At 35.7% G+C, this 12839-nt stretch overlaps 1 protein-coding gene across 2 annotated transcripts in view; it reads left to right on the plus strand.

Moving 5' to 3' along the window:
• The window catches only part of LOC111153187 (myosin IXA), a 282109-nt gene that overhangs the window by 143416 nt on the left and 125854 nt on the right, over positions 1-12839 (plus strand). For both annotated transcript variants that reach the window (XM_022512043.1, XM_022512044.1), the window contains exon 16: positions 2562-2637. In XM_022512043.1, coding sequence (XP_022367751.1) covers positions 2562-2637 — 76 coding nt within the window. The remainder of the gene's footprint in view (positions 1-2561; positions 2638-12839) is intronic.

The raw sequence follows: 12839 nt of genomic DNA on the forward strand, positions 1-12839 counted from the left end.
TACTCCAAGAAAGAGAAGAAAATTTCCTGTGAGTACTTTACAGTATAGAAGAATTTAAGAATGTGCAGTGAATAGAACAGTAGTACAAATTTAAGACTATAAAGTACCAGAAGGATATTGAAAAGAGGTATTGAACTACTGAAGCATTCAGAGGCATAAAGCTACATCTGTATGAGCTCAAAAAATAGTGGAAAATAGCTGAATATTGAACTAGTAATATTGAAGAAAGTCCTGGGATGATTACGTTTCAGTACATGGAAGAAAAGAATAGATATGGAGGATAGATAATGATAATTTGTCATAGGGATAATTGGTGCCCATAACTAAGGAGCTGATTAAATAAAACAACAACAATGAATTCAGTATATAAGAAAATAAAGTTGGGGCACCTGGGTGGCTCAGTGGGTTAATAAGCCTCTGCCTTCGGCTCAGGTCATGATCTCAAGTCCTGGGATTGAGCCCCGCATCAGGCTCTCTGCTCAGTGGAGAGCCTGCTTTCCCCCTCTCTCTGCCTGCCTCTCTGCCTACTTGTGATCTCTGTCAAAATAAACAAAATCTTAAAAAAAAAAAAAAGTTCTAACTGAATTTGTTGATCACAAGATATATTTTAGTAACAGTTTACTGGACATTCTCCTGGGAATTTACTTAGGGGTAGAATTGCTGGGTCATATGGTAATATTATGTTTCCTTCTTTGATGAACTGCTAGGGTGCTTTCCAAAGTGACTGTATCATTTCACATTTCAGCAGTGTACAAAAGGTTCCAATTTTTTCATGTCCTTGGCGACAGTTATTATCTGTCTTTTTGATTATAGTCATCCTGGTGGGTATGAAGTGGTATCTCATTGTAGCTTTGATTTTCATTTCTCTGATGACTAGTGATGTTGAGTATCATTTCATGAACTTATTTGCCCTTTGCCGAGTCTTCTTTGGAAAAATATCTGTTCATACCTTATGTTCATTTTAAAATCAGGTTGTCTTTTTATTATTTACTTGTTAGAATTCTTTTTATTTTCTGGATTCAAGTTCCTTATCAGATATTTGATTTATAAACACTTTCTATCGTTTTGTGATTTATCTTTTTGCTTTCTTGATCTGTCATCCTTTGAAGCACAGTAGTTTTAAATTTTGATGATGTCTAGTTTATCCATTTTTTTCTTTGGTTGCTTATGCTTTTGGTGACGTACCTAAGTAATTTTACTGCCTAATTCAATGTCAGTAAGATTTACACCCATATTTTCTTTGAAGGGTTTTATACTTTCAGCACTTATTTTGATTTTTGGTCCAACTTCATTCTTTTACATGAGGATATTTAGTTTTCCCAGCACCCATTTTTGAAAAGATTATTCTTTTCCCATTGAACTGTCTTGACACCTTTGTCAGAATTCATTAGATCATAAATGTAAACGTCTATTCTGTATCCTCAGTTCCTTTCCATTGTTTTTCTTTAAGTCAGTACCGTATTGTCTCAATTATTCTATCTTTATAGTAAGTTTCAGATTTGGAAGTGTGAGTCCTGTAACCATGTTCTTCTTTTATAACATTGTTCTGACTATTCTGGGTCCTTTGTATTTCCATATTAATTTTAGGATCATTTCTGTAAAAAAAAAATGATGCTGGAATTTTAATAGAGATTGCATAGATCTGTAGATAAATTTAGGGAGCATCACCAACATAACAGTAATTAAGTTTTCCAATCCATGATTATGGATGACATTCCATTTATTTAGGTTTCTTTTAATGAATTTTGTAGTTTTCAGTGTAGACACTTTATACTTTTTAAAGTTTATTTTTGTGTTATTTTGATGTTATTAGTAATGGAATTGTTTCTAATTTTATGATTATTTATTACTATTGATAGAAATATAATTGATTTTTAAATATTGATCTGTCTTATAATTGTGCTGAATTCTTTTATTAGTCCTAATAGTTTTTTGTGCGTTTCTTAGGATTTTCTACGTACAGGATTATTATCTTGAATAGATTTTTTGACTCGCTGTCCAGTGTGTCTTACCTATATTAAATGTCTGTGTGTATGTGATGTTATGAAAATTCATGGCCTTATGTTTATCATATGATTTAAAGTAAATTATAACTTAAAAATATTGGTAATCCTTAATAAGGAAATAATTTGTTATTTTTGATTCTCAGTGTCTATATGTAAGATTAATTGGCCTCTGAAATCTATAGTTCTTGTTAGCAGTATACTTATTGCTGAAAAATGATGCAAAGGAATCATTAGGAATTTTTTAAATATTAAAATAATGAGCTTATACATTTCTAGACCTTCAACCCAGTTACCTTTCATTTTCTGATAATGTTTAAATGAGAGAAGAAATAAAAAGATTTATTATTTAATTCCCTAATTTTGTTCATTGTTGGCTAAGTCAGATTTGTAAGTAACAGGCATGGGACTTGGTTTATATTGTTATTTAGACATTTCTGACATGTTTAGCAAATATTTACCATTGAAGTACATTAATTTTATTTGTCCTTAGAAAAATTGTTTCATGTTTAGTTTCTTTTAACATTGATTTGAAAATGTCTGCTTTTTATTTGTTAGGTATAACCCGGAAAAATCCCAGAACACCTCTTTCTGATCTCCAGGGCATGAATACTCTAAATGAAAAAAACCAACAGTAAGTATGTTTGGTTTATGTTTTCAAGGAATTATAAAAGAAATAATTAGAATTTTCATTAATACTTTTGTGGGCTAAAAAATATGAAGAAAATCAAGCCTAGTTTTTGTTTCTTGATGCTTTTATAAGTAGTATCACTGAAACTGGACTAAATGTGTGTAACTAGTCAACTGTTTGCAGGAGCATTAGCTATAGTAAGAGGTAAGACTGAGAGGATTTGAAATAGCACATGGTAAGTTTGATAAACATGTTTAGCAGGAAGCTCCTATTCAGTCTTTAAAATGCATTAATGTAACATTTGATATAAGAGAATATGCAAAAAACACATGAACATTAGGAAGCATACCAACAAAATGAACCTACTATCGAAGTTCAGCACCAGAAGATTTTAGTATTATTGCAACGACCTTTATATTACTTTCTGATTTCTCCCTCCCCTCTACCCTTAGGTAACTGCTACCCAGAATTTTATGTTTATCATTACTGTGCACTTAAAAAAACTTTTACAGTAAATGTATGTTTTTTCTAAGCAGTAAATTGGCTTTTCCAGTTCTTGAGTTTTATAGAAATATCGGTATGTAGTCTGTTGTCTTCTATGACTTTTTTTCCCCTTCAACTATATTCATCTAAGATTCATCCATCTTGTTGCATGTAGTTTATTCTTTTTAGTTGCTGTATAATATTATGTGCAATGGGGGAATGAGGAGTTACTGTTTAATAAATACAAAGTTTCATTTTGGCTAACACTGGAGATGGATAATGGTGATGGTTGCAGAGCAGTGAATGTACTCAACGCCAGTATACTCGGTGTATATTAAAAATAATAAAATGGACAGAGAACGGATTGGTGGTGCCCAAGACTAGGGTAGGGTATGGGCAAAATGGGTGAAGGTGGTTAAAAGATACAAATTCCCAGTTCTAAGATAAATGAGTCCTGGGGAAGTAATGTGTAGTTATAATTACCATTGTTACTAATACGATATTATATATTTGAAAGTTGCTAAGGGAGTAGATCTTAAAAGTTCTCATCACAGAACAAAAATTTGTAACTGTGTTTGGTGATAGATAGTAACTACATTTATTCTGTTGATCATTTTGCAGTATATATAAATAGTCGTTCTTTTGTATACCTGAAACTAATAAAATGTTATGTGTCAATTATTTCTCAATAAAAAGAAAAATGGTAAGTTTTAGGTTATGTGTTTTTTTTTTTTAAGATTTATTTTTTTGAGAGAGAGAGAAGGAGTACTAGCGGGGGAAAGGGGAAGGGCAAGAGGGACAAGCAAACTCCCCATGAAACCTGGAGCAGACCCAGGGCTTGATCCCAGGACCCCAAGATCATGACCTAAGCCTAAGTCAGACACTTAACCAACTGAACCACCCAGGAGCCCCATTATGTGTTTGTTAATCACAATAAAATAATTACATGGCATTAATGTACCATAATAGATTTGTCCCTCAGTGGCTATGTGGGTGGTTCTTTCACAATTACAAATGGTGCTTCTTTAAACATGCTCATACCAATCTTCTGGTTCACCTATTATTTCATCTCTGGGATATGTACTTAGTAGTAGGACTGTTAGTTCAGTAGGATATGTGCATGTTAGTTTCGTAAGATAATCCCCAGTTGTTTTCCAAGGTAGTTGTACTAATGTACACTAATAGTGACAGCCGAAAGTTCCCTTTGCTTTATTCCTTGCCAGCACAACTGATTGTCAGACTTCTTAACTTTTGATAATCTGATGGTTATGAAATGGTATCTTATAATTTGCTTTACCATGCTTATTAATGATGAACAATTTTTATATATTTTATGGACATTTCTGGATTTTGAAATGCTGTTTGTTTGCCCACATCTTTTCTTTAAAAAGTATTCTTTATAAATTTTGTGTACTGGTCCCATTTCAGTTGTATGTTTCAAATGTATTCTCTCAGTTTGTAGCTTATCTTTCACTTTATTTAATGGTGCATTGTGGAGAACAAAAATTCTTAAATTTAATTAGTTAAATATATTTTTTGTCTCTGATTTGTCCATATTACAGCTTGTTTTTAAAAATTCTTCCCTAGCCCCAAATCCTTTAGCCAGATTTTCTTCTAAAATTTTCTAATATTTATCACCATTTCAGCCCCAAGCTGAATTTGTCATTTGGCTGAATTTCTTCTGATTTTAAACAGATAGCTGAGAGGAAAATATTTTGGTTCCTTCATAACTAAACATGCTTTTATTCTAACCTCACACTTGATTGGTAATTTGCCTGTGTATAAAACTCTTGGTCAGAAATAATTTTTCTTCAGAATTTTGAAGAATTGCTACATTGCATTTTAGTTCTAACTTGCTGATTTCTGAGTCCTTGTTTTACATTGCTTTATTGAGATATAATTTACATACCACAAAGTTTCAGTCAGTTAAAATATATAGTTGAGTGATGTTTGGTGTATTCAAGAGTTGGATAATCATTCCCAAATCTAAGTTAGAACATTTTAATCACTGCAGAAAGAAACTTCCTACTCAGTAGTTTCTCTCCATTCCTCATATTCTTGCCAATTTTAGAGAAATACTAATATACTTTTGGTCTCTACAGATATGCCTGTTCTGGAAATTTAGCATAAATAGAATCTTAAAATATGTGGCCTTTTGTGTGATACTTTTCTCGTTAAGCATGATATTTTCAAGTATAATCCACATTGTAGCATGTACAAGTATTTCATTCCTTTTTATAGGAGAAGAACATTCCATTGTGTGGTTATTTTGTTTATACATTTATCAGTTGACAAACACTCAGGTTTCCCCCTTTTGGCTATTAAGAATAATGTTGCCCTGAACATTCATGTACAAGTGTTTGTATGGATATATGTTTTCCATTCTGGTGAGTATATACTTAGGAATGAAATTTCTGGGCTAAATCTCTGTGTTTTGTTTAACATTTTGAGAAATTGCCAAACTATTTTACAAAGGGGCTGTGACACAACCTCTTTGACCTCAGCCGCATCTAGAAACATCGCCAAAGGCAAGGGAAGCAAGGACAACAATGAACTATTGGGATTTCATCAAGATCAAAAGCTTTTGCACAGCAAAGGAAACAGTCAACAAAACCAAAAGACAACTGATAGAATGGGAGAAGATATTTGCAAATGACACTACAGACAAAGGGCTGATATCCAAGATTTATAAAGAACTCCTTAAACTCAACACCCAAGGAACAAATGATCCAATCAAGAAATGGGCAGAAGACATGAACAGACATTTTTGCAAAGAAGACATCCAGATGGCCAACAGACACATGAAAAAGTGCTCCACATCACTCAGCATCAGGGAAGCACAGATCAAAACTACAATGAGACACTACCTCACACCAGTCAGAATGGCTAAAATTAACAAGTCAGGAAATGACAGATGTTGGAGAGGATGCGGAGAGATGGGGAACTCTTCTACACTGTTGGTGGGAATGCAAGCTGGTGCAAGCACTCTGGAAAACAGCATGGAGGTTCCTCAGAAAGTTGAAAATAGAGCTGCCCTACAACCCAGCAATCACACTACTGGGTATTGACCAAAAGATACAAATGTAGTGATCTGAAGGGGCACGTGCACCCGAATGTTTATAACAGCAATGTCCACAATAGCCAAACTATGGAAAGAACCTAGATGTCCATCAACAGATGAATGGATAAAGAAGATGTGGTATATATACACAATGGAATACTATGCAGCCATCAAAAGAAATGAACTCTTGCCATTTGCGACAATGTGGATGGAACTAGAGGGTATTATGCTAAGCGAAATAAGTTAATCAGAAAAAAGACAATTATTATATGATCTCTCTGATATGAGGAATTTGAGAGTCAGGGCAGGGGGTTTGGGGGGTAGGGAAGGAAGAAATGAAACAAGATGGGATCAGGAGGGAGACAAACCATAAGAGACTTAATCTCACAAAACAAACTGGGGGTTGCTGGGGGTGGGGGAGTATGGAGAAGGTAGTTAGGTAAAGTTAATATAAAATTTTAAAGATACTGTCTTGGTTATCCGAAAAGCATAGTTTAAAAAGAACTAATGGGAAAATATTTTAGGGTTACTCTCCATTTTTCAAAAGCAGGAAGTTTCAAAAGTAGTACAAAGGAGAAAATTCATAGAGTCCCGTGGACCTTCTCTTCACTTAGCTTCCCTAAGTGACATCTCACATAGTAATGATAGTACATTATCAAAACAGGAAATTTACATTGGCACATTAATATTAAGTAGACTACAGTTTTCACCATTTTTAGAAATCTGCAGGTGTGTTTTTATAATAGATTTTTGCAATTGTATCCCCATGTATATATTTGTGTAACTAATGCCACAATCAAGATACAGAACTCTCTCATCATCACAAAAACTCATTCATGATGCCTGTTTATATTTACCTGTGTCCCTGTGCTATCCTGTAGCAACCACTAGTGTGTTCGTCATTTTTCTAGTTTTATTATTTTGATAATGTTATATAATCATGTAGGATGAAACTGTTAGGGAGAAAAATCTTTTCTTATGTTTAGTAGCTGGGGGCCTGTGAATTAAACTTACAAAAGACAGATTAACAGGAGAAAAAGCATGTAATTTTTATTAATATTTTATGTGCATGAGTATTCAGAGAAAAGAAGTGAAACTCCAAAGTGGTCTAACACCTGGGGGCTTATATACCCTTTTCATAAAAGAAAGAGGGTTTGGGCTTTAAGGGATGGTAAAATTTGGGGAAGTAACTAGGGAATATGTGGGGGAACTGATGAAAGATGAGGGTTTTTTTAGTAAGGTTTATGTAAGTAAACTCATCTCAGTTCCTGCTCTCTTATCTCAGATGACTAAAAAGTTGCTCTCTGCTTCCTAATGGGGGAGAGGGGAACACTTTCACAAAGGGAAATTTATCTCCTGTTCTTAGGGGGTTAAGGGGTTAGGGAGAGAACTGACTCTTCATGTATCCGTTGATTCTTCTTAGTTCCCTTATGTGAAAGTAGTGTAATTTGGGGTGATGTGTCCTAATCTCCTTCATAACGTTGAGATTAGTTCTCTTCACTGAACATGGTGCTTAATTTGTTAGGTTATTAAATGTATCCATAGTTGATTTCATTTTATTTCTGACTAATCTACTTTTTTAGTATATTATTGAGGTGTAAGAGTTATATATTCTAGATCTAGATCCCTTATCAGATACAGGACTTGAAAATACTTTCTTTTAGTCTATTAATTGTCCTTTCACTTTTCTTTTCTTTTTTTTAATTTTATTTATTTATTTGACAGAACAAGATCACAAGTAGGCAGAGAGGCAGGCAGAGAGAAGAGAGAGAGGAGGAGAAAGCAGGCTCCCTGCTGAGCAGAGAGCCTGATGCGGGGCTTGATCCCAGGACCTTGGGATCATGACCCGAGCTGAAGGCAGAGGCTTTAACCCACTGAGCCACCCAGGCGCCCCTGTCCTTTCACTTTTCTTATGGTGTTGCTTGAAGTGTAAAATTTTTAATTTTAAAGAAGTCTAACTTATTTTTCTTTTTGTTATACTTTTGTTATATTTAAGAAATCATTTAGGCCAAATCACAACGGTTTACTGCTTACGGTTTCATCTTCTAAGAGTTTTATAGCTTTAGTTTTAAATTTAGATCTATGATTGATTTTGAGTTGATTTTGTATATGTTGAGAGAGCTCCAACTTTCTTCTTTTGCATTTGGATATCCAATCACCTCAGCACCATTTGTTGAAGACACTCCCTTTTCCTGTTAAATAATCTTGATGCCTTATCAGAACTCAGTTGACCCTAAATAGAAGTTTCTGGATTCTCAACTTTACCCTTATGCCAGTACCATATTGTCTTAAGTACTGTAGCTTTTTAATAGATGTACAAATCAGGAACTGTAATTCTTCTAGCTTTGTTCTTTTCAACATTGTTTTGGCTGTTCTGGGTTCTTTGCATTTCCTTTTGCACTTAAGGATTATCTTGTTATTTTCTGCAAAAAGGCAGCTGGGGTTTTTACTAGAGTTGTGTTGAATCTATAGATTAATTTGAAAAGTACTATCAGAATATCTTTTCACTTATTTGAGATTTTATTCTTTTAACAACATCTTTTAGTGTATAAGTCTTACACTTCTTTTGTTAAATTTACTCCTATTACATTATTTTCATGCTGTTTTGTGAGTTTTTTGCTTTTATAATCTATTGTTCATTCCCAAAATATAGAAATATAATTGAATTTTTAAACCTTGCTTAGGTTAATCTATTAGTTTTGATAGTTGCTTAGTGGATTCCTTCAAGTATTCCATATGTAAGATCATGTCATATATGAATAAATATAAATTTACTTTTTTTCCGATCTGGATATCTTTTTTTTTTTTCTTACTTACTGTCCTGATTCGAAATTTCAGTAGTGTTACTGGGTATTTACCCCAAAGATATAGATGTAGTGAAAAGAAGGGCCATATGTACCCCAGTGTTCATTGCAGCAACGGCCACAATCGCCAAATTGTGGAAAGAGCCAAGGTGCCCTTCAACAGATGAATGGATAAAGAAGATGTGGTCCATATATACAATGGAGTATTATGCCTCCATCAGAAAGGATGAATACCCAACTTTTGTATCAACATGGACGGGACTGGAGGAGATAATGCTGAATGAAAAAGTCAAGCAGAGAAAGTCAACTATCATATGGTTTCACTTACTTGTGGAGCATAAGTAATAACATGAAGGACATTAGGAGAAGGAAAGGAAAAGTGAATTGGGGGAAATTGGAGGGGAAGACGAAGCATGAGAGACTGTGGACCCTGAGAAACAAACTGAGGGTTTGGGTGGGGGGATGGGTGAGCCTTGTGGTGGATATTAAGGAAGGCACGTATTGCATGGAGCACTGGGTATGGTGATAAACAATGAATCTTGGGACACTGAGAAAATAAAAGAAAATTAAAAAAAAAAAAAAATTTGGTAGTGTTGAATAAGAGTGGCCAGAGGTCACGTTCTTGTCTTATTCCTGATATTAGTGGGAAATCTTGCAGATTTTTTTTTAATCATTAAGCATAATGTTTTTTTTTTTTTAATAGATGTCCTTTTTCTGATTCTTGAGCCTTTGTTTGTGACATCTGTTCTCTATACTTAAGTATCAGAGTTTTATAGGATCTGTCTAGAAACTCTTTTGTTGGGTCTTGTGTCTACTTCATCTATTTTATTATGACTTTTCATCTTGTTTTGTTTTGATTTATAAGAAATAATCTCTCCTAAATCTCTAAATCTGTTATTAGTGAAAAATCTTGAAGTCATCCTTAATTTCTGCTTTCTCATACATTCCCCATTTGGTCCATCAGCAGGTTACATTGGCTGTACTGTAAAATGATACCCAGAATCTCACTGTTTTTTGTTTGTTTGTTTTGTTTTGTTTTTGTAAAGATTTTATTTACTTTTGTATTTGAGAGAGAGAATGAAGGAGAGAGCATGAGAGGGGGAAGGTCAGAGGGAGAAGCAGACTCCCTGATGAGCAGAAAGCCCGATATGGGACTTGATCCCTGGACCCTGGGATCATGACCTGAGCCAAAGGCCGTCACTTAACCAACTGAGCCACCCAGGTGCCCCAATCTCACTGTTGCGAATTCCTTCCAGTGCTATTGCCGTGGTATGAATTACTGTAATAGCCTCCTAAAATACTCTCCCTGCTTTTATCCTTGGCCCCTCAAACAGAATTCAGTATAGCAACCAGATCATTATTTTAATAAAATGAATGCATAAATATGTATAATATAAAATATATTTTAATATAAAAAAGCTGAATCAGAGGCACCTGGGTGGCTCAGTGGATTAAGCCTCTGCCTTCAGCTCAGGTCATGATCTCAGGGTCCTGGGATGTAGCACCGCATCAGGCTCTCTGCTCAGCGGGTGGCCTGCTTTCCCCTTCCCCTCTGCCTGCCTCTCTGCCTACTTGTGATCTCTCATTCTCTGTCAAATAAAATCTTTTAAAAAATGCTGAATCATGTTAGTGTTTTCCTAAAAGTTCTTTGTCATTCTTTCTCATTCCCATTAAAAGCCAAAAATTCTGAGGTGCCTGGGTGTCTCAGTGGGTTAGGCATCTGACTTTGGCTTGGGTCATGATCCGGGGATCCTGGGATGGAGCCCTGTGTCAGGTGTGTTGGCACCTTGCTCAGTAGGGAGTCTGCTCTTCCCTCTCCTTCTCTCCCCCCTACCCCCAGCTGCTCATGCTCTCTCTCTCTCAAATAAATAAATAAAATCTTTAAAAAAAAAAAAGAAGGCCAAAAATTCTATCATTTCCTAGAGGGCGTAGGTAAGTAACATGACTTCCTCCTCTGTCTCTGACTTGGTCTACCATTTTTCCTCTGTTTACCCCATTCCAGCCTTCCTGATTTATTATTTATTTGTCAAAGAGAAAGAACAGCAGGCAGAGCAAGAAGCAGACTCCCTGCTGAGTAGGGAGCCTGATGTGGGACTCCATCCCAGGACTCCAGGTTCATGACCTGAGCTGAAAGCAGACGCTTGACCAACTGAGCCACCCAGGTGTCCCAACTGATTTATTTAATATATCTCATTCATCAATAAGATTCCTGCCTCCTAAACTATGTGTTTGCTCTTCTCTCTGAGAAGAGTGCTCTTTTTCCAGATAACTGCTTGATTTGCTTTTTTATCTCCTTCACATCTCTGTTTAAATGGAGTCTTACCATGGGGCCTCTCCTGACTTCCCTATTAAAGTCTAGCATCCTGGCATTATTCTTCTTCTGTGTTTAAAATTGCTCCTTAGCACTTACTATTCGACATATAATTATTTCTTATGTGTTTGTTGGTTTTTTCTTTTATTTGAATTTAAGTAATTTGAAGATGCTAGAAAAAAATTGGTACTAGTTGGTGCTCAATAAATATATATTTTTTTAATTTTATTTTTTATAAACATATAATATATTTTTATCCCCAGGGGTACAGGTCTGTGAATCGCCAGGTTTACACACTTCACAGCACTCACCATAGCACATACCCTCCCCAATGTCCATAATCCCACCCCCCTCCCAATCCCCCTCCCCCCATTAACCCTCAGTTTGTTTTGTGAGATTAAGCGTCACTTATGGTTTGTCTCCCTCCCAATCCCATCTTGTTTCATTTACTCTTCTCCTACCCCCTTAACCCCCCATGTTGCATCTCCTCTCCCTCATATCAGGGAGATCATATGATAGTTGTCTTTCTCCGATTGACTTATTTCGCTAAGCATGATACCCTCTAGTTCCATCCATGTCGTCGCAAATGGCAAGATTTCATTTCTTTTGATGGCTGCATAGTATTCCATTGTGTATATATACCACATCTTCTTTATCCATTCGTCTGTTGATGGACATCTAGGTTCTTTCCATAGTTTGGCTATTGTAGACATTGCTGCTATAAACATTCGGGTGCACGTGCCCCTTCGGATCACTACGTTTGTATCTTTAGGGTAAATACCCAGCAGTGCAGTTGCTGGGTCATAGGGTAGTTCTATTTCCAACATTTTGAGGAACCTCCATGCTGTTTTCCAGAGTGGTTGCACCAGCTTGCATTCCTACCAACAGTGTAGGAGGGTTCCCCTTTCTCCGCATCCTCGCCAGCATCTGTCATTTCCTCACTTGTTAATTTTAGCCATTCTGACTGGTGTGAGGTGGTATCTCATTGTGGTTTTGATTTGTATTTCCCTGATGCCGAGTGATGTGGATCACTTTTTCAAGTGTCTGTTGGCCATCTGGATGTCTTCTTTGCAGAAATGTCTGTTCATGTCCTCTGCCCATTTCTTGATTGGGTTATTTGTTCTTTGGGTGTTGAGTTTGCTAAGTTCTTTATAGATTTTGGACACTAGCCCTTTATCTGATATGTCGTTTTCAAATATCTTCTCCCATTCTGTCAGTTGTCTTTTGGTTTTGTTAACTGTTTCCTTTGCTGTGCAAAAGCTTTTGATCTTGATAAAATCCCAATAGTTCATTTTTGCCCTTGCTTCCCTTGCCTTTGGCAATGTTCCTAGGAAGATGTTGCTGCGGCTGAGGTCGAAGAGGTTGCTGCCTGTGTTCTCCTCAAGGATTTTGATGGATTCCTTTCTCACATTGAGATCCTTCATCCATTTTGAGTCTATTTTCGTGTGTGGTGTAAGGAAATGATCCAATTTCATTTTTCTGCATGTGGCTGTCCAATTTTCCCAACACCATTTGTTGAAGAGGCTGTCTTTTTTCCATTGGATAT

This window comes from Enhydra lutris, unplaced genomic scaffold (genome assembly GCF_002288905.1).
Source record: "Enhydra lutris kenyoni isolate GAN:26980312 unplaced genomic scaffold, ASM228890v2 scaffoldscaffold31, whole genome shotgun sequence".
In the NCBI taxonomy this organism is placed as follows: Eukaryota; Metazoa; Chordata; class Mammalia; order Carnivora; family Mustelidae; genus Enhydra; species Enhydra lutris.